The sequence below is a fragment of the Mauremys reevesii genome, linkage group 1 (genome assembly GCF_016161935.1).
Source record: "Mauremys reevesii isolate NIE-2019 linkage group 1, ASM1616193v1, whole genome shotgun sequence".
In the NCBI taxonomy this organism is placed as follows: domain Eukaryota; kingdom Metazoa; phylum Chordata; order Testudines; family Geoemydidae; genus Mauremys; species Mauremys reevesii.
Window position 1 is genome coordinate 352,793,479 of NC_052623.1, and position 22,343 is coordinate 352,815,821.

The 22,343-nt window shown below is 43.4% G+C and overlaps 1 protein-coding gene across 6 annotated transcripts in view; it reads left to right on the forward strand.

Moving 5' to 3' along the window:
* EXOC4 (exocyst complex component 4) overlaps positions 1-22,343 on the forward strand; it is a 584,936-nt gene that overhangs the window by 310,674 nt on the left and 251,919 nt on the right. The window contains exon 11 of one of the 6 annotated variants that reach the window (XM_039519701.1): positions 1,881-2,150. The exons of the other annotated variants lie outside the window; for them this stretch is intronic. Coding sequence (XP_039375635.1) covers positions 1,881-1,935 — 55 coding nt within the window. The 3' untranslated portion in view covers positions 1,936-2,150. Of the gene's footprint in view, positions 1-1,880; positions 2,151-22,343 lie in introns of those variants that run through there. 6 annotated transcript variants of the gene reach the window in all.

Here is a 22,343-nt window from a genome sequence, read left to right on the forward strand (position 1 = left end):
GGTTTGGGAAGAAAGTAAATGAAGCAAGCAAAAAAGTCTTGACCCTCTCTTACTCCAGAGGCTCCTTGGGCTGCCATCTGTTGCACCAGGGGTGTTTGTGTGTGCTTGGGGCGGGGAGGGACTGAATATCTTGTCAGCCCTATGAGCTAGGGAAATCATTTCAGGAACTGAGTGGCAGCGTTTGTAAGATGTACTCATGCGCCGCACTGTACTGGACCACGCTGTAGGGGTCTGGTAATCCCTGATGAGGCTCAGGAGCGACTGGAATTTTAATTTTACTTTCACTAATACATTTCAAGAAAGGAAAAAAACAGGCGAAACTGGAGAGGGAAGCTGCAAGTCCAGCCTCAGAATGCTCTCCAGAAAGCCCCCACGTAGAGAACCTAATGCAATCAAAGATTTATCAAGTAAGGAAGGATAGCAGGGTTTCCTATGCTGTTATGCCACTCCTCCCTGTAGGCTGCTTGAACGGGAAGGGTATCAGACACACTGAACATGTCACATCCCCTCATGGAAGCGGACAGAATTTTGGCTTGTTTTGCTAGCTGTCTTACCAGTTTTCCTGCCCTTTCCCAGAAGCCTCTTTGTCCCCAGCTGGTTGAACAGGGGATCTTCAATAGTGTGGGTCTCTGAACCCCAGTAACCAGCAATTTGCCATGCTGACTTGACCACGTAGACGCGCTTCTGTACAGTGATCTGAATGTCCTGGTTGTAAGTGATCACAACCCCCCCAAAATATGTTCAATACAACCAAAGGCAAAGTAATATAACTGGGAACCAGGAGTGTAGGTTACACCTACAGGAGTGGTGGCTCTGTCTTGGGGCTTGGCTACACTTGAGAGTTGCAGCGCTGGTGGAGGCTTTCCAGCGCTGCAACTTAGTAACTGTCCACACCTGCAAGGCACATCCAGCGCTGCAACTCCCTGGCTGCAGCGCTGGCTGTACACGTGTGGCCGCACACCAGCGCTGTTATTGGCCTCCAGGGTATTAGGAGATATCCCAGAATGCTTTTAATTAAATTACTCTCTTTGTTTTGTTATGCTGCCTCTCTCTGTTTTGTTGTGAACTCGGGGCTCCAGGAGCTGCTTATCTAAAAACAAACACAGCTCCTGTTTGCTGTGATCAATCTGTAACTGACTGTGAACAATCAAATAAGATAACCCACTACCTTGCTGTGAATGAGGCAGGCAGGGGGATGAGTGTTTGCTTGAGGATAGAAACAGCGGGGGCAGGGGGGAGAAAGGGAGTCCGTTGGAGCAGCTGCTTATCTGCTCTGCAGGCTGTTTGTAGTTAAGAGTAAGGGGTCAGGAAAATTTTCTGATTTTGCAAGGCAGGGAGCTGATACACAGTGTCGGCTCCAAAAATCCACTCACTCTCTCTCCCCCAGTCCCTGTCACACTCCACCCCACCCCCCTCTTTTGAAAAGCACGTTGCTGCCACTTGAATGCTGGGATAGCTGCCCATAATGCATCACTCCCAACAGTGCTGCAAATGCTGCAAATGTGGCCACACTGCAGCGCTGGTAGCTGTGAGTGTGGCCACACACCAGCGCTTTCCTTACACAACTGTACGACCAGCGCTGTAACTCCCAGCGCTGCAACTCTCAAGTGTAGCCAAGCCCTTGGAAAGCAGTGACTACGGAGGAGGACTGGCTTGATTTGACTCTTTTATGCTGGTGTAAATCACGTGTAGCTAATAAGGTCAGGGGAATTGCACCAATGTAAGACCAGTGTGAGAGCAGGATCAAGACATTGATGGATATGCCCTGTGGTTTTGGAACCAGTTTCATTTTGAGAAACCTAAATCTGTTTTAGTTCGTAAATTACTGAGTATCCGGAAAAAGATACTTCCTCAGTGTCACTTTTTTGTTGGTTCCTCAGAGCAAAGGACTGGGAGCCGGGAACGCCAGAGCTCAAATCCCAGATCTGCCACTGACACCATCTGTATCCTCACCACTTTACCTCTCTGCCTCCATTTCATCCTCTTATTAAATGAAGATTCTACACATACCTCTCTCCGTCCCATGTCTGTCATAACAAATAATTAGGTAATGGCTGTAAAATGCTTTGGTGAAGGTGAAGACGATTGTATCATATTTATACTTTCCCCCTAACTCTTAGGATCTGCCTCTCCCACCTCTCTAGCCATTCAAATAATAATTTTAAAACATACACAATAATAATGATTGAAATTAATATCCTAGGAATGACACCATCCATTAGTGAGAACTATATCAGCCCGCTGAGTTATCAAAGTCGCACTGCCCTTTTGCACACGTGTGTGTTGTCTTCATCGTTATGTAGCCATCTTGCTTTATTACAGCCTTATTAGAATGAATGTTTTCCACATCTTTATGGAGTACCTGTTAATAGCATTTACTTGATTTAAGGAATGGCTCCAGTATATGAACACAACTCATTTCAATGAATAAATTTAGCACTTTAATGCTATTTATTTACTCCGCACTATAAAATGTAACATAATAAATAATGGGTCCCACAGGGGTGCAGGGTAAGTCAGTGATCATCTTCTCAGTAGGCAGATGAACACAGCTCGAGTACAGAAATAATGATCAAAATTCACAGTGCTCCCTGGGATCCTATTTATATACCTGAATCTAATAAAGAAAGAATTACAATGCTTAACAGTGTGCTTAGTGCTGAGATCTGAATGTAATGAGACTGGGAGTGGGGAATGCACAGCCACATTAGCTAAATCTGAAAACATCAAATCAGCCTCAAATCAGAAGTCTGGGCAGTAAGAACTGAGAGACCTAATGGTAGCCTGCCCTTTTTCCTTCCTTGATGGCAAGTCAAGGTTCAGGGCTCTCTATTTCTTATATATCTTACTGTCTAAAACCTGCTGTTGAAGGCTAATTTGGGGTTTTCAAGCTGTACCCATAACTCACATAAATGAAGACAGAGAGAAAGGGGAGGTTTTGTGTGTGTGTGTGTGTGTGTGTGTGTGTGTGTGTCTATATATATCCCATATGTATTGTATATAAAAATCAATGTTAACATTTTATTAAGGTTGAAAATCAAGAAGTTAACAAGTGCCAGAGTGAAGGTTGCCTGTGCAGGCTGGCAAGTGTTTGTTTTAAGAATCCTGTTGGTCACTATTTCTCTGATCACAGGTGCCCCAAACGGAATCAGACCTGCCAGATGGTAAGCGGTTCATATGCTTGGGATAGCCTGATGCATGTCCCGGTCTAAGATTGGGAGAATTGCAAAAGTCCTCACTGACACAGCTAAGGGCAAGAGGCCCGAGACCTGAGCTGGGTGCACTCAGAGAGACCAGAAAGGGGACAGAAATGCAGCAAACCCTGCAATTGTGACATCCTCCTTTTACAGCCACATTTCATAGTAGATCTGCACTTGCAAGGGAAATGGTTCAGAATTGCAGGCCCCCATTATATTTGGATACAGCGCACACATTATTGCATTGTTTTAATGACTAAGAGATAGTAAGTGAAACTGGCTAGAAACTGTTCTCTGTTTTCATTCTCCAAGCTTGAGAGACGCGCATAAATAGATAATGTAATAATTAAAGGTATCTAATTCAGTAACCCATGTAAGGGAATTTGTTTATAATAATGTCCTTTTTTAACCTGTCTGTATTGCTAGTAGCATTTTCTGTGGGGAAAAAAAAGTTGTCTTTTTTCCTTCTAATTGCCAGTCCTGCAAACAACCTGGGATCTTTACTACTTCTCTCCATCATCAGCTAAAAGAAAGAAAGATTCTGCAAGCCATCGTATGTCCTTAATTACAACCATGCCAGCAATATTGTCTCAAAATATTCCCTCAGTAATGCCTTGCAACCTTGTTCAATGAGTTTGCTCAGGTATAGCTTATTAGTAAATAATTCAGTAACTGATGCACAAGAAGGAACAGAATCCAACTCAGGCTCCCAGATCTGTATTGACTGTGCAGGAGTGAAACACAAGTAAGACATTTCAGATGTGTCAGCAGTAGAGGCTCCCATTCTCCTTATGGGCCAAGCTTCCTGGTTAGACTACATTTCCGTTAATTCACAATGGCGTCTTCCTTTTGCTGATGGGAAATGTAATCCAGCTGGGAAACCTGGCGCATAAAGGAGAATTGGGGGAACAAAGCACCCAAACTACAACTCCCACAAAACATCACAGCAGCATTTCCAGACTGAACATTTCAGTGTTTGCGCGTTTGGCTTTTCCATAAAAAGTTGAATTTTTCTATGGAAAGCAGCCATTTTTTAAGAAAAAATAAATCATTTAGTCAAAAATCCTGTTTTCCATCCAAAGCTGTTTTGATAGAAAATTTTGCACCAGCCTAAGCATCAGATAGAATTACACCCAGGGAGCAGATCTGTTGAGTAAGAAGGTGCCATTTTTGCATAGGCCCTTTTCCAAGTAGGACCCACACTATAAAAACAGATGTAATTTACATCTCACTCAGACAGTTGGAATTCCTAGTTGTCTATAGTCTGTTAAACTTCTTTTCATTTTGGCTAAATAAATCATTTTCTGCATGTGAGAATAGAGCTGTCTCTATCCTTCTGTATATAGGAGCCATTTCACACAGGCTATTCATAGAGCACATGAAAGACATCTTGCAGAAATAGTTTGGGTTGGCTATTTTTAGGCGGAAGGGCAGCATCAGCAAAACCACTGTAGATGTCTCTTCCGCCCTTGCTGCACATCCTTGAGTAAAAGAAGTCTCTTGCTACTTAATGGAGAGGGAAATTGAAGACCCAGTGCTGGAGGATTATGACCAGACAAATGCGTCTGCTAAAATCAGTTTTGCTTCTTACTGGGAAATAATTTCTCTTTTATCTCTGTAGAAAACCTCTATGATTGGTGGTATTTGGGGGGTGTCCAGCTGGTGGACTCACAGGACCACCCATATTACCTCTGAGGCATGGTAGGCCTCTATTTCTTAAGTTGTATGCTCTTCTGGGAGACGTGGGGTGGGGTTTGAATAGCCTCCCTGGCACGAGCGATGATATGCTGATTCCAATATTCGTGGCTGCCTGCACCTGCCTAGTTCTCATTAGTGGAATCACAGACTCTATCCAACCTGACTGTCTTCTAGGCATGCTGTTGGGGGACACAGAGCATACTTGGTGCCTTCTCTTGGTGTCCTAGAATGTGTGCGAGGGAGGGGTTGGGTAGCAGGATCTTTCTGGCTGCATTGAAACAGAGGAGATGAAAAGGGTCCCTTATGCTGAGCCATGGCTACAACTACACTGCATACAGGATGCAGTCAGGTAGATGGTGGCTTTGATGCAAAGCTTTCACTATGGAGAACAGGTGGAATGTGGAAGTTCATAGGGGGCTTAATAAAGACCATCTTTACACCTCACCATTGAGAAGAAAGTAAGAGCATTTGACTGTCATTTATTTATCTATCTATACAGATATTTGACTGACTCTGTGTGTGTGTGTGTGTGTGTGTGTGTGTGTGTGTGTGTGTGTGTGGTAATGTTTATTACACATATACAAAACAAAGCGCCATGAGAAGAATATAAACCGGCCTGCCGAAGTTGAATCGTCACTAGTTCACGTGTTCTTGGGTTAGAACTTCTATCACCTTACATAAATCTCCTGGAAAACCATGGAAAGTATATTCCTTGGACATACAGATTGTAAAATGGACCTAAAACAGTTACTTTTAGGAACTTTAGAGCGATCTACAGGAAACCAGACTCTGACTTCATTTTCATGGAAAGATTCTTCCCTCACCTCCACCCTATAAGCTAAATATAATTGAGTAAAATTCCTACCAAGTCTTGAATGGATTTCAAAGAATGTGTGTGTCATGGACCCACGGAACAAATGACCTCTAAATCCTACTGACTGTTTGCCTAAATATATTTTATTTCCTGACCATGGAGGCATCGGATGAACTTTTCACACTTGCACACATTAAAGCATTTCGCAGATTAACAAGATGAGTGGCATTGTTTCTTCTTAATATATGACACCCACCTCTGTAGTATCTGGGTGCCATAAAGAAGAAAAGTATGAGAGGCTTTTATAAAAACCACTGTAATAAACAGCTGTATTGATTGACCTCAGTGTAAATGAAGACAGCTGCTCCATTTTTAGTTATTCAGGTGTTCACTAAGCCATCCATTACCCATGTCTTCATACATTTAGTGCCTTCATACATTTTTTTACTCTTATTTTTAGGTATAGAGGCTGTCATTTTGTCAATATTCTGTTCTAAGGTTTTCAAGATTTACAGGAAAAAATTGACATCCCGATATCTTTGAAGTTTAATTGTTTTTACCAGGTGTCCTCTTGGTTCTATTATTTTTGTTTGTTATTTACAACATGCCATTGGTGGAGCGCCATGCATTGTAGGTTTGAAATCAATCTCTCAGAGTGTGGACATGAGTCTTCTTCACACTTCCTTCCTCTCCCCCATTGATGACTGATGTTAACTGAACGTGCTGCCAACCCTAGAAAAATGATTTTCATACTATTGATTTTATTTAACTTTATTTTCCAAAATAATTCTTTGAGAAATGGTAATTATAAAAAGAGCCTTTCTGGGCCTGATCCAAATGTTGCTGAAGTTAATGGATGTCTCTGAGAGCTGAATCAGATGCTCTGGTGCCTATTTGTTATGCATAAGTAGTTCGTGTGTGTAGTTCAGAAGCACAGTGTTGTTGTAATATGGCATCTAATATACATTAGGCGAATCTGTTTTTAACTGCTCAGAGCGGGAGATATTTGGCCTGTTTTACTACTGCTCGGGTGTAATGCTGCTTTAATTTCAGTGAAATTACACCAGCATAAAACTGGAATAACACAATGGTGCATCAGACTCATTGATTTGAACCATGAGGCTATTTTATCCTTGGCACAAAACATCTGACTGACTAATAGCCAAGCAGATAACATGCAGTACAGTGGAAACCCAAACAAACACAGTATGGTGAGAGAACATGTTATAGCTAGAATTCTTGGAAAGGGGAATAAGTATAGAGTCTAGCATACAGCTGGAGTTTCTCCACCTGGGGAAGTTATTCCAGAATAAGGTGAGGTATGAACTGAAGTGCTATAGCTATTCCAGAGTAGCTCCCGGTCTCAACACTCTTATTCTAGTATAAGAGTGTCCACATGAAGAACTGTTCCAGAATAGTTTGTGGAAACTATTCCACAACAGCTATTCTGGTCCATATCCCCATGTAGATATGTCCCTAGTGAAAGGTATCATGAAGGAAGGTAGAGCTTAAGATTTTCTGGGGATTTAGCCACACCTCTTCAATAAAGTCATAAATCAATGAAGGGAATGAAAGGAGTGCTTAGAAGAGAAATGGGGTCCTGAATCAAAAGCATATGTACCATGAAAAATTATTCAAAACAATTATCTATCAGTTTTCCCACTGGGAATACAGCCTGGCTCAATTTGTATCACTATTGCCCTCTAGGCCAAGATGTCACAACTTCAGATTTCACACTGAAATTTAGGCTCAGATGTGGATGTTTTATTACCATGGTGAGGATGCTGCATGGTAAAAGCTATTAAATAAGGGTCTCTTCTACCCAGCTGTCCTAGGGTCTCACCCCCACTTTGAGCTTGTGGGTTCAAAGATGGGGACCCGCATGTATTCTGCCACCATGTCATGGGGTCTCACCCCCACTTTGAGCTTGTGGGTTCAAAGATGGGGACCCGCATGTATTCCCCCACCCTAAAATCCTAGGGTAGGTCTCCTTCGCTGCCACCAGTCAGGTTAAAGTGTCTGACACACTGCCTGTCCCCCAAGCTTCCCCTGGGGAACCCAGATTCAAACCCCTTGAATCTCTACACACAGGGAAGCAGCCCACTTCCCCCCTCTCTCTCCTAGCCACTTTGGAGAGATATACACCGAGTCAAATCCTTGACTCAACACAAAGAGGGACTCACTTCCCCCCTCCCCTTCCCTAGTCCTGGAAAGAGATACCTGATTCAAACTGCTTGAATCAAACCCAGGAGGAACTGTCTCTTCCTCCCTCCCCTTCTCCTGAATTTCCACAAGAGAAGGAATTAACCAAGTCCAAAGAAAAGAAAGAATTTATTAAAGAATAAAAAGAAAATACAGAATCTCTATGAGCCCAAGCTGGACACTCATAGGGTATAACCTTATCAATCTCTGGAGAGAATCCCCCTCCCCTTTTCTCAGTAAAAGCAATATCAGCAAACAGGAATAAAGCATTTCCCTTAGCAAACACACAATTGCAAATATAGAAATCAAATCATAAGACTAATTCGCCTTCCTAATTAATACTCACTATTAATTAGTAGAAACTACTCCAGGAGAACTTGGAGACATGACTGTCCTCTCTTAGATCCAAAAAGAGTTCTCTGAGCAAAACAGGGAACACAGACAAAGGCTTCCCTCCACAGAGATTTGAAAATAATCTGTTCCTTGATTGGTCCTCTGGTCAGGTGTTTCACAGGTTACTGAGCTTGTTAACCCTTTCCAGGGAAAAGAGACCTTAACCCTGATCTGTTTATTTATGACACCAGCTCTGGTGGTTGCTGTTCAAGTGGCATTTAAAGGTTCTGGGACTCTAGTGCTGGAGGTAATCCCTGACCAGCTTTCCCTTCATTAAAGTGGAGTTTGATTTGCAAAGTTGCCTTTGAGCTATTAGGGCTGCCCTGTTTGCTTAGTACTTGTCACAGAGTCCCTGGGCGATGCTCTGGAACTGCTCCCTACGAAGCCAGTCAGGACTCTGGTGAAGTCTCCTCTCTGTGAGCAGATTGTCTCCAGGGCAAGAAGCTCACATGGCTTCCACCTTCCTGGGTCTGACCTTTGGAGCATTCAGCATCCTCTGCCCCTCCGTGCGCTTCCCACAGCGAGTCCGCCCAGGAGGGGTCCTGGGGAAGCCAGAGGGTCCTGCACCCCCACTTCGCAGTCAGGCGTGACTCTTAGCCAGCCAGTAAAACAGAGGTTTATTAGATGACCTACAAACAGAGCTTGTAGGTACAGAGAACAGGATCCCTCAGCCAGGTCCATTTTGGGGGGCAGTGAGCCAGACAGCCAAGTCTGCACCTCACTACACGTCCCCAGCCAGTCCCAAACTGACTCACCCTCCAGCCCCTCCTCCTCTGGGCTTTGTCCCTTTCCTGGGCCAGGAGGTCACCTGATTCCTTTGTTCTCCAACACCTTTAGCTATCACCTTGCCGGGGGGAAGGGCCCAGGCCATTAGTTGCCAGGAGACAGAGTGTCAGCCATTTATGTACACTGGCCCTTTGCTCTGCAACAATTATACCACCTAGAGACTTACAAAATGCATAGGGGAAATGGAGGCACCCCTACAGTATTCAGAGGAAACATTAAGAACAGTCCCGCTTCATCACAGTACTCGTAATAATTGTCAAGGGAACCTATGACCAGATCCTTGGGTGGTGTAAATCAGTGTAGCTCCACTGAAACCATTGGTATTACACACCAGTTTACACCAGCTGAGGATGTGGTCTGGAGAGTACAAGAGCATGTTGAGCTGGATTCGATATTATATTAGAATCAAACTTTGTGTAAGAAATTTATAATCTGAGCAAGTTTAAAAAGAGAAATTTGTGCCCTGACCATCTCTTCACCATGCACCACATTTTCTAAACATTTTATAGAGTTATAGGAAACACGTTAATATGCCAGAAAATTGAGGGCTCACGGGAGAGGGGATCGTTTGTGTGTGTTTCAACTGTGTTCTCTCTCCTTTTCAGTGGAAGATGCTTCCCGTTCTTTAAATAGTTGGTGTTTTGGCCTTGTGAAGAAACAGTTGTATGGTGGGAAAATAGATCAAGGAATGTTTTCAAAGTCAGCATTTCCACCAAAACCCTTCAATCTCCTGGTTCATTTTCTGAGCACCGTGACCCTCTTGAATGTCATCTGCTCTGTTCCAATTCTAAAGCCTTTCTCTCTCCTCTCTCTCTCCCCTCCCTTGTGGATCTCCTCTGTTCTGTCCTCTGTCCTTTCTTCCTTTGTGATGCTTCCCTCCTCCTCCTCCTCCTGCTGCCAAAGGAGTTGTATTATCTGGCTCATTCTAGCTGACACCTTTTGTTAGTGTTATCAGACAGATTAGAGAGACTGATCCGTGTGGGTGCTGGTGCAAATTCTTCCAGGTCAACAGGTTTATTTCCGATGATAGCTTTCTTTGATTGCTTAGCTAGAGTGGTGATTGATCAATACCAAATTTTCAGTTTATCCCAAGTCTGAATTCTTGTGAATTTAACTAGCTAAGCACTGATTTCCAGAGACAGTGTTTGCTTCTCTGGTTGACTCAAAGTTTGGTTATCTCGGGTATCAAGTAGATTGTCTCTCTGATTGGGCAAAAGTTCTAAGTTACTTCCTACACTAGCTGACTTTGGGAAACAACATCCACTGTTTAAAAGGTGAGGGAGTCCTAACACTGGCTTGAGCCAAGCATAGTGAAGTCAGCCTTGTGCAGCTCTGTCAGTGGCTTTGAAGTGTGAGTGTGGTCGCGGCATCAGCGCTGCAGGTACTCCACTTCCACGAGGGGATTAGTTTACAGTGCTGGGAGCGAAATGTGGACTACCCCCTGCTTTTCCATTCCTGACATCATATAATGTTCTGCCAGCGGACCTGGATTACAACTGGCATCTATTTCAAATGACATTCCTGAACCTATTGCATTTCTTGCTAAAAATGTTATTTGCGACACCCCTATGATATAAACCAGTTTCCATCCTGCTTTCATAATGGAGTAACCATCCTAAACCAACTCTAAAATGTGCAAAGTGTCCAAGGTTTGAATCTAAAATATTATTATAGTCTCACTTTTGACTGTTGAGAGCACCATCCACAGTGGATGTAAATTGATATAGCTGCATCGAAGTCTGTAAAAAAAACAAGGAGTCCTTGTGTCACCTTAGAGACGAACAAATTTATTTGGGCATAAGCTTTCATGGGCTAAAACCCACTTCATCAGATGCATGGAGTGAAAAATACAGTAAGCAATATAAATATTGCCATCTTTTTATGTATTTACTGTATTTTCACTCCATGCATCTGATGAAGTGGGTTTTAGCCCACGAAAGCTTATGCCCAAATAAACTTGTTCGTCTCTAAGGTGCCACAAGGACTCCTCATTGTTTTTGCTGATACAGACTTAACACGGCTACCCCTCTGAAACCTGTCACCATTGAAGTCTGTGTAGCTCTGCTGGTTTACACCAACTGAGATCCCTGATTTCACTCCTTATTTTAGTTTTACCAAAAATGCAACGGGTGCATGTGAAATACGTTATGTTATAATAGCGAATCTTCGAGAACAATGTATCCAAGTAGAACTATTTGCTCTCCCTCTAACATGGATCCATATAATACACATAGGAGTATCTTCAGGGAACCATGCAATTTATTAATAGGCCTCAACAAAGCAGAGTTGCATTAGGTCTCTGCCAGGGTTAACCTATAACAGAGGCCATTCAGAGAAAGTGGTGTTTCCGTGTGTGCCTGCCTGCCTGCCTGCCTGTTCCAGTTCATGTTTCTGTGTCTGTGTTTAATAACATTTCAGTAACTTTTGCGGGGGAGAAATGAATCTTGTAAAGGGAAGGTGAAGAAAGAAAGAGGGAGCAACAGCAAAACAATCTCTCTCAGCATTTTCCTTTGGGTCCCAGTGGATTAGCGATAGTAGTTGGCCTTAGCAATGACAGTGCAGAGATGGGTGCTCTTCCCTGGAGACTGACAGAGATAGAAATGTGCTCGATTATATTGCTCATTAATATTCTCCATGCTAACTAGCATGGCAGGTTGCGAGGCCAAAAGGGCAGAGTCGAGTGGTGTTTTTAAATTAATGAAGTTATCTTTGGAGGAAGATGAAACTGTTAAAATTAAGATTTTGTTTCCTTTTCTTTTTGTTCCAGAGTGATTGAATACATCTGTTACTTTTTATTAAACACGGGATTTATATTCCTCTACGCTGGTCTTAGTCAATTTGATTGAAAAATTATTGAGTTTCCCTTTTATAGTCTTTGCTGAAGTTTGTGCAGTAGCGTCTGAGCACACACAGTTAAAGGAAAACGTTTTTCTCTCAAATCTGAGTTTCTGGTCTTGACTGATCTTTTCCTTTTACATGCACAGAGCTCAGGGTATGAGCCAGTTCTGAAGATTTTGCTGCCCTAGGTGAACTGAGGGCTTGGCTTACACAACAAAATTTGCAGCGCAGCAGGTGGTGAAACACACCTCACCAGGCTGCAGCTTGCGCGCGCAGCGCGCAGTGAAGCGCAGTGCCCGCCCAGCGCCCGCCGCGCGGCGGCTGCCCGCGCTTCCCCAGGACCCCAGGAGGGGAGAGGAGACAGGCTGGGCTGGCTCTCTCTCTGCGCTGGCTGCTGCTGACGCGCGCGCGCCGCTGCGCGCAGCGCGGCAGCGCGCGCGAAGCCTGTACCCTGACAGTACTCTGCCCCTAAAGCATACCACAGTAACTCCCTGCAAGCCGTTACTGCATGTTTCACTTTCTACGAGGTGCTCTCCTTCTGTTCCCTGTGTTGAAAAGCAGAGTGTTTGGGAAGCAGAATATTGGAATCCAGACCAAGGAGAATTTTCCCAAAGTGGTTGTGAGTTGGGTTTTTTTTTTTTCTTTTTACTTGAAAAATAGTGATTTCTTTAAATTTCAACTTCTGACATCAAAGAAATTTACAACTACTGATGAATGAAGTCTCAGCCATCTTGGTGAGCTAGGCCAATATTATATCAATTTTACAGATGTGTAAACTGAGGCAGGGAGAGAGAGAGTGAAAGTGATTTACCTGAAATTTCACAGTAAGTTAGTGGCAGAGACTTCTTATGTACATTATGAATTTGGAGAGGTTTTGAAAGGTTTTGAGTGAATACAGCTCTCATAGGGTGACTGGCTCCTTTAAGAGGAAACAGGGTCTGGGACACCTATGATTGATTACCTGCTGCCCAGTTGACCTTGATGGAAGGGACCCTGGGCCTTGTAAAGTGGGAGACGGCGGCAGGCGAAGGATGGCTGCTCCCTGACCTCTCTCAACTCAGGGAGATGGGGTGCTGCTAAAGGAAGCTCTGGCAAAGACTGCAAAGAGCAGGAGACCTTGAGTAATTTTGCGAAGATACTATCGTTGTTGGGTCCACTCAGCATTTTTTCTCCACAATACAGACATCCGTGTGGCTATTATTATCTAATGTGAATTAAGTATGTGTGTGTAAACCTGTTCAGCAGAATGTTATTCAGAAAGGGCTGTATTTAAACACTATCATTCATCAATTGTACGAACCATCATGTTCTAAAATGACTAGCAGTCAAAGTATGCAGTGTTTTTGTAGCCGTGTCAATCCCAGGATATTAGAGAGAGACAAGCTGGGTGAGGGAATATCTTTTATTGGACCAATACTTGTGTTGGTGAGAGAGACAAGCTTTCAAGGTCTGAGGGTGTCACAGATAAAGACTGAATAGCATAAGTAGTTAGCACACATTCTAGGGACCATTCAAGGTGAAGTGGCCCATTAACACCCCTGTAGTCATAGGACAAAAAGGGGGGCTAGTGTGTTACAGCTTGTTGTAATGAGCCATACATCCAGTATCTTTATTTAGACCATGATTTTTAGTGGCTAGCAAAGTTATGAATTTAAGCCCCCAGGCACATCTTTTGAAAGCGTTGTGCAGATCTCCTTTGAGGAAGAGGGCTGATAGGTCAGACATAGAGTGATGGTTTTATGAAAAGTGTTCACCCACAGGTGTCAAAGGGCCAAAGCTTCGTTTTCTTCTGAGACAGGACCGTGCAGGGTAGGGATTGCCGTGAGCTTTTTAATGTTGTTGCTCATGTTAATTTGTATGTGCTGCTTAAATCCAGGTCATGACTTCAAGCTCTATGTTAGTTAACAAATAAATAAAAGTAATAACTGCCTGCCCTGTACACTGTGTTTGGCCTGTGGAGAGATGAAGTGCTACATTTTTCAGGGCTGCAAGTCCTTTAATCTGCTTTACCACACATACTGTGTTCCCCAACAACTTCTAATTGCATGTCTTTTGGTAAAGCCAATGATAGTTGCTGGCACCATTTCTTTTTTCCTCAATCATTGCACAAGAAAGGGGTAAAAATACTTAAAATTTAATTATAACATTTCTTCTGGTGAGATAAGAACATATATTTGAGGAATATTAGATTTTTTTCAGCCTAACATCCTCTCTTTCAGCAGACAATCAATGTATGCAACATTACTAGCTCAATCTGTGATCTCATCTGACCTCATAGACTGGGCTAAACTGGGTCAGTACTTGGATGGAAGATTTATAGGGAAAGCATGACTGCAGTACTGAACCAAAATCCCAGTATTGCTGTAGGAAAGACTTATTGTTGGAGATGTCTTTCGTTTGTAAAAGTGATATCCTAATGGCTTTGTCATAAAAAAGGCACTTTTTTTATTTGTGCAAGAATGAGAGGTGTTAACCTTGATCTCCTGGTCAGATTCTAATTTGGATAATTCCCACTGCAGTTTGAATGAGATGAGGTTCCTCTCCGCTTATTATAAATGGTTCTGCCGCATTGCTATGTGGCGTCTAAATAGCTTCAGCATTCCAGCCCAGAGAGAGGTGCATTCACTGTTGACTGGAGTCAAGCATCAGGGGGTAGCCGTGTTAGTCTGTATCCACAAAAACAACAAGGAGTCCAGTGGCACCTTAAAGACTAACAGATTTATTTGGGCATAAGCGTCTGTGGGTAAAAAACCTCACTTCTTCAGATGCAAGATGTTGACTGGAGTCTTTCCTATGCATGTAGTTTGTACAGTCAGTTAATAAAGTTCATACGAAGCTCTGGGATGTGTGTGGATCAAAGTATCTTTATTCATCCAGGGTCATTCATTGAAACACATTCTGTCTTTACTGAAATATAGTATGCCAAGAATTTTTGAAAATCATTATTGTTTTCTCTAGTTGAGGGGAAGGAGGAGAATGCTCTCACAGACAGACTGTAGCTTTGCAATGGGTCTCTACAGTTGGTTCATGGGGTAGGCCAATGGTATATGCATATTAAAGGCAATTGTCCATGACTGGTTTGATGCATTCCAATCAAAATGTTTCCTGCAACCCATACATTTATTGGCATGGGAGATGCATATCCAGCACTGGATTAAGGCAGTCCAGGGCCCCAGACATAGCACAATATAGGGTCGTCATGTCACTGCCCCCATGCCATGCTCCAGCCCCTTACTTGGAGTGGCAATGGCAGGGGGCCTCCTCATCCTCCCAGAGATTCAGAGTTGGCAGCCTGGAGCCTCTTTCTCCCTGTCTGGAATTGGCAGCAGAGGTCCCCCTCTCCTCAGGTAAAGTGGTGGTGCCAACAGGAGTCCTTTTTTCCACTTCTGGAGAGGCAAGGTTGGCAGCAGGGACCTTCAGTACTTCCAGCAGATGCAGTTCGTGCATGGGTGGGCCAAGCCGATTGTGCTGGTCTCCTGCCACACACACAGTCCTCTGCTTGGGGTGGTGTTGGTGGGGGGCCCCACAGGTCTTTGTGTTAATCCTCCATTGAGAAGCACGGGGCAGTTTACATCTCAGAGCTGTTGTTTCAGGCTCCCCGCAGACTGAGGCAGACATTGGAGCACAGATTGTATTTGGGTCCCATTTTCAAGCTTTCTCTGTGCAATTTGAAGAGCTGGAACCTTTTTATCTTTTTAAATGAAAGCTACGTTTCTGATGTAACCACGTGACTCCAGGAGCTGGGGCCCTAAGCACCGGCCTGTACCTATATCTTAATACAAAGCAGAGGGAAAGTGAGCTTTTCTTATTGGTATCAGGTGCATGGTTTTCCCACAGCTGAAAGGATCTGTTCTGCCTGTCCATTTTTATTTTTAATTTTTAATCAACTGCATTTTGTTCCATTTGCATAAAGCGCTTCCCATGTGGTTTTGGGTTGCCAGCAGTCCAGCTTGGTCCTTTGTACCGGCAAGACATTGCCCAACCTCTAAGCTCCAAAATTACTGATCATTCACTCCAATAACCAAGGAGGGTTTGACGCAAGAGAGCTCTGTTGCTTATCTGCCAAAGCTTTGAACCTTCTCTCTCCTACCCCATGTGCAGTGCCATCAATTGCTAAAACTGTGGCCACACTCCCAATCCCATCCTTAAAACTTGAAGAATGATCCAAATTTGATTGTTTTTTAAATCTCTTTGGGTTGATCATATTATCCTTCATCTAAAAAGCTGTGAGTAGCTTATTGAGGCTGTGCCAATTCCCGGTACCCGCGATTGGCTTGATAAAGCTGCCAAGCACTGTAGGGAAGCTTCTGGCCTGCCAACCCTGCAACATGACAAGCATGAATGTAGCCTCATCCAGAGTGTTCTTGAGTGCTTGGGTTGAGATCCAAGCAGTATCGCAGCTCCAAAAGCAAGTGAGTGCATAAGAAATAGTCTTTGTAGGGACCTTAATGTAGTGTGAGAGCCCTCATTAAATATTTAGGACCCATTTATAAATTCTTGGAAATGAATGATCTTTTTTTTTTTCTTTTTTTTAAAGAGAGCAGTCAAATTTGGACCCATATGTTTAGATTTTCTATATAAACTTGGGTGCCTAAAATTAGCCTGATTTTCAGAAGTGCTGAGCAAGTTTGGCTTCCAGTAAATTCATCAGGGTCCCGAAAATCAGGCCACTTTTATTTAAGTGCTTAAATGTAGAGGTTATATGCCTATCTTTAATTAACCAACTTTGAGAATTTTAGCCTACGTCTTTGCATATAAACCAAATAGAAAAGTTTCCATGACTTTGTTTTTAAAAATATTCTCCTGCAGCATTTGCAACCCAAATTTTGCATTGTGTTAATGCCTGAGAATGGGAAAGTGAAATTTACTAGACCATGACTGAAAATAAAAGTGACTGATTTATTTTTCATTGTCCAATTTGAGAGCATGGCAAGAAGTAATTAAAGTGCACAAATGGTAAGAGCGGTATGAGCATTGTAAAATGTTCGAGGTCTAAGATTTTATTTCTAACTTGCATCTGTTTGACAGACCCTTAACTATGGCACTGTCTACATGACAAAAAACAGAATTTGCCAATTTGTTAAAGTCTCTTGCAGCTTTCTTGTGTTCTAGCATGATGCAGCCTGTTCTGTGCAGGGCTAGATAATAATCATTTTCAAGAACTGCTCTGGTCTAGATCTATGCCTGGAGTTAGGGAGTTTTTTAGGCTCAATTAAATATGACTTGGCCTCATCCACAAAGGGTAGGTTGACCTGTGCTGTAATACATTTGACTTGCAACTGACAACCATTGCTAAACACTGTAGCAATGAACTATTGTTAGGGGTCTGTCGAACTGAAGCTAATTTCTGGGTGCTGTGCCCAAATTCCAAGGTGATGAGGCCATTGTTACTAAATGGTTGCTTTCTGGTTATGCAGTGTAGGTGTAGCCCTGTGAATCCCAGGGTATTAGAGAGATTAGGTGTCTGAGGTAATATCTTTTATTGGACCAAATTCGATTGTCAAGAGAGACAAGCTTTGGAACCACACAAAATTCTTCTTTGAGTCTCAGAGAGGTGCTCTCAGCATCACAGCTAAACGCAACGTGGAACAGATTGTTTAGCATAAATAGTTAGCACATGCTGTAAGGTATGTTATGGCTTATTACAAAACCCTGGAGCCCACTGATCCCCTCTTTTTGTCCTGTGACTGCAGAGGTGTTAGTGGGCCCATGAGCAGCATAAGTTTTGCTGCAATAAGTGGTAGTGTGCACTTCGGTATGTCGGCAGGAGGAGCTTGCCTGGTGGCATAGATTGACTACCCGAGAGATCTTACGGTGGCGCGGCTGCATCGGTATAGCTGTGCCGCTGTAAGGTCTGTCCTGTGGACGTAGCTTTAGCCTCACTTTTAGAATGTCAGGATTTTTTTTTCAGTCGATTCAATTGCTTATTTACGGGTTGGCCCTCCCCATCTTTATATCTCAGGGCTTGGCTACACTTGCACTTTATAGCGCAATCAAGCCTCCCAGAGGGCTCTACCTTACTCCCCGTCCTAACTGGCAAGGCCCGGAGAGCGCTCTGACGCCCTGGCTAGAGCGGTCTTGGTACTCCACCTCCCTGAGAGGATTAACAGCTGTTCCGTATTGGGTGAATCGCTGCAGCTCCAGTGTAAATGAGGAGTAACGTTATTACGCACTGATTGACCTCCCGAAGCATCCCATGATCCTCTTAACTGAAGTGGTCTCTCTTGTCTTTGTTATGAACTTGGGAGGCGGAAGTGCCCTTTCAAAGCTCCGGTTCCGAGAGGGGCTGCTTATCTGGTCCAAGAAGAAAACAAACAGCTACTGTTTGCCTTTGAGTGAGCGAGACAGAGGCAGGGGGGCTCCGTTTGGAGTGTGGGCTGCTCGAGAAAAAAACCCAAACAGCTACTGTTTGCTTTGAGTGAGTGAGAGAGAGGTGTGTGGGGGGGTCTGAACTTACAAGATAGAGTGCTGACACACACTCAGTACCCCAAAAACCCACTCTCTCTCCCCCCATACTCCCTGTCACACCCCACCCCACCCCACCTTTTGAAAAGCACATTGCAGCTTCTTGAATGCTGGGATAGCTGCCCATAATGCACCATTCCCAATGCAGCTGCAAGTGCTACAAATGTGGCCACGCCAGTGCCCTTTCAGCTGTCAGTGTGGACAGACTGCAGCGCTTTCTCTACGAAGGCGGGTTTAACTCACAGCGCTCTACAGCTGCAAGTGTAGCCATACCCTCAGATGAAGTTCTGCTTGGGGGGTAGCCACACTGTCTCTTCCCCACTTGTTAGCTTGATTGCTTTGTTTATCGTCTGTGTAAATGAATTCTCAAAGTACTTTGGAATTAAATGCCTGGTGGCGAAACCACAATCCTTTGCTTAGGATGGGGTGACTCCTGTTGGACTAGAAACACATTTGTGCTGCGGCTGAAAAAAAAAAATCCTGACATTTGAGAGTTCTACCCTGATATCGTGAGTGAAGCTTAATTTCATTCAGTAATCACAACTCCGGTTATCAGTTTGAGAACAGTGGCATGTCTGCCTCACCCACCTGGATTTCCTGGTTAAAAATTCTATGTTTAGACACTGAATTCCTTACCTAACACCTTAAAATTTAAGGCAAAAGCAATCCCAGGCTGCAACTGAGATTAACAGTTCTGTAGGTTTTGTCATACAGTAACTCACATCTCTTTGACAATTCAGGCCATATTAAGTGTTCATTGTACCAAGGGCCTTTTCTGTGCTTGTTCTTTTTTTAATTTAAAGTAAGAAATTAAGCTTTGGAACTCACTTAACATGTGATTTGATAGGGTTTGTACACAGACTCCATCTTAAAAGGCATCATTCTGTCAAGCAGAAACAAAGGAAAGATGTGACCATTGACTGTGCAACAATTTATTTTCTGAACATCCTCTAGTTTTTTAATAGATAGAACCACAGAACTGTTCAATTTCCTATCATTAATTTTCTGTTTGCAATGATATTGAACTGCAGCGCCCATCTTTTCCCCACAAAAATAAAACTACTACTAAGAGCCACATTCTGCTATCAGATGCACCAGTGTAAACCCAGATTAATTTTGCTGAATGCAGTGGAATTACTTTGATTTCCACCATTGTAACTGAGAGCAGTGTCTGGCTCTGAGAACCCCTTCCCATTTCAGGGAAACCATATTTCTGTGTTGAGAGAAACTCTGGATGCTGCTGTGTAAGCTACACATAAAAAACAGCTGCAATGGAGCATACGGGTCATTATATTAAAGCTGCATCAAAGGCTTGTGTTTAACTGGAAGCAGATTGGGGTAGTAAAAATTCAGTATTTAGTACATAATAAGGCCAGAGGAATTATGAATCCAGGCAGGACCCCAGAGACAGAGATGATGAAAACCTATGAATCTTTATGATGAAACAGCAGCAGCTTATTTTCATATCAACAAAATAAAAGACTGAAAAATAAATAATGCTGAATTTGCTCCTTATAATGGAGGCTGATCAGCTGGCTTAAATCCAGTTCAGATATCGCTCCATAGGTAAATGCCCTTGACATACGAAATGACTTTCTGCTCGGTCCGTTGCCAACAAATCATTACTATTTTGATGATCACACCAAAACACAATGCATTCACAGCCTTCTTGAGATCCCTGAACCGCTGTTTTGGATCACATAACAAACACACTTTGTGATGACTCATTGCCCTCCAGAGGTGTTAACCGCCATCTATAGAAGCATGAACACGGATGGTGCTATGTAAGAAACTTGTCCTCTCTTTCAATGTCTCACACAACCTGGCTTTGGCTGACATCACTTATTCCATTTACATCATGCCACCTCCTCAACTCCAGTAGCATTATTGCATGGTCTCTGTTTCCCACTCCTGTCATTGTGTCTTTTTTTCCATGCTAATCCATCCTTGTTCACAAGGTGCCATGCTCCATATTGAGGTACCTCTTAAAGACTCGCTTCTTCTGTGATGCTCACGAGCAATGAACCAAACCAAATACTTTGAAAAAGAGACGGTTATTTTTTCTTCTGGGATTCCTGTTGTGTTCAGTACTCTCTGTTTCTAAGCTCTTTAGGGCAGGAACTGTCTTCATTTTGTGTCTTACACAGAACCAGGCATATTGCCAGTTCTTATTGGTAATAATTAGTAGTATAATGATAAGATGAAATCCCTTCTTGCACATTTCTTGTGGTTCTCCAGTTAGAAGTTGGATCCTACGGTAATTCCAGCAAGGCATAGAGAAAGAGAGAGAGAGAGAGAGAGAGTGTGTGTGTGTGTGTGTGGCCATTTCCTTTTTCAGTAAAACAAGTTCTATTGTCCAGGGCTATCTCAGAGCTATTGCAAGTTCACAAGGGCCCCAATCTTCTCAGTCCTGAAGGTTGAGGGCACTTAGCATCATGGAGGATCAGCCCAGTGCCCGCCCTGTTTTTCTAAACTGTATCCAACTAATTTGTCAGACACTTTGGGATACTTTTGACTGGGAAAGGCACTAGATAAAACCCAGTTCTGCTCTCTTATCTTCAGACAAAGGAGAAACAATGACTGGAGTGCACATTAGCTGGTTATTGTACTACTGGGCCCCCAAAGGGGCTTCATAAACCTTCTGCTGTCAGACGGAGGAGTAAACAGAAGCTGATCTAGTGAATGCAGCAGCAGAAAAACAATACAATGTTGGCGTGACAAGGAAAAGCAAAAGAGTCTTGGGCAAGGATATTGGATATAAAGAGAGAGAGGACAAAAAAAAAGTTCACAGTGTCTTTGTAGAGCAGTGATTCTCAAACTTTTGTACTGGTGCCCCCTTTCACATAGCAATCCTCTGAGTGTGACCCCCCCCCCCCCCCGATAAACTGTAAACACTTTTTTATATATTTAACATCATTATAAATGCTGGAGGCAAAGCGGGGTTTGGGGTGGAGGCTGGCGGCTCGCCATCCCCCATGTAATAACCTCGTGACCCCCTGAGGGGTCCTGACCCCCAGTTTGAGAACCCCTGTTGCAGAGTAACACACTGAGACAGTGCGAAGAGAGGGAGAACAAAGCTCCTTGTTCCAGGGCACCCAGTGTTTTGTGACACTGAGGGGCAGCAAAGGCAATTGCCAGGAATCGAAGTGAGGCATCCAGTAATATAGCCAGGCCTTTCTGTATGGACTTTAAACGAATACACCTGTATTTTTCCCTTGTTCTTTGACAGATGACTTGACTCATCAGTTTCAAAAAACTGAGTTGTTCAATTTTGTCGTCCTGCAGTTACAATAAGAGGGGACCATGGATCACACATTATTCTCCCCACTGTACCTTCTTAAAATGAGCTGTGGCTGAAGTCTGTAGGGGAAGGGAATGAGAAGGGTGAGAATGGGAAAAGGATTTCTGGATTCAAATGCTGTAACAATATATTGAGGTTTTTTAAATAAGGATTAGTTGCCAGCTGGTATGTCCGTCCAATCTCTCCATCCAGAATGATCTTTCTTTATTTGATTATGATGTCTGCTGGGTCATGTGTACATATATTGCTGGAGTGGAGTAGTGGGTTGAGCTGTCTATCAAGGTATTTGTGGTGCACATTAAATGATGTGAGGATACTCAGAACCTGGGAGGGTGGCGATTGTTTTATAAATATTCTAAGCATCCATACCATGCTCATAACTGTGGTGTCTGAGCACCTTGCTCAGTGTAATCTCTTGGGCTTTTCAGCATTCCTTTTTAAAGTAAAAATGGCCTGGTTACTCCAGGATCCATGTATGTTAAAGCAGGGCTTTGGAGCTGTGCTCCGGCTCCGCTCCAGGTCCAGGCAAAAACCTGCAGCTCCACTGCTCCAGAGCTGCTCTGCGCTCCAGCTCCGCTCCAAAGCCCTGCATTAAAGTCTCGTGTTTTGCATGTGACACTCTAGGAGGGCAATGGTTTTTTTCCTGTAA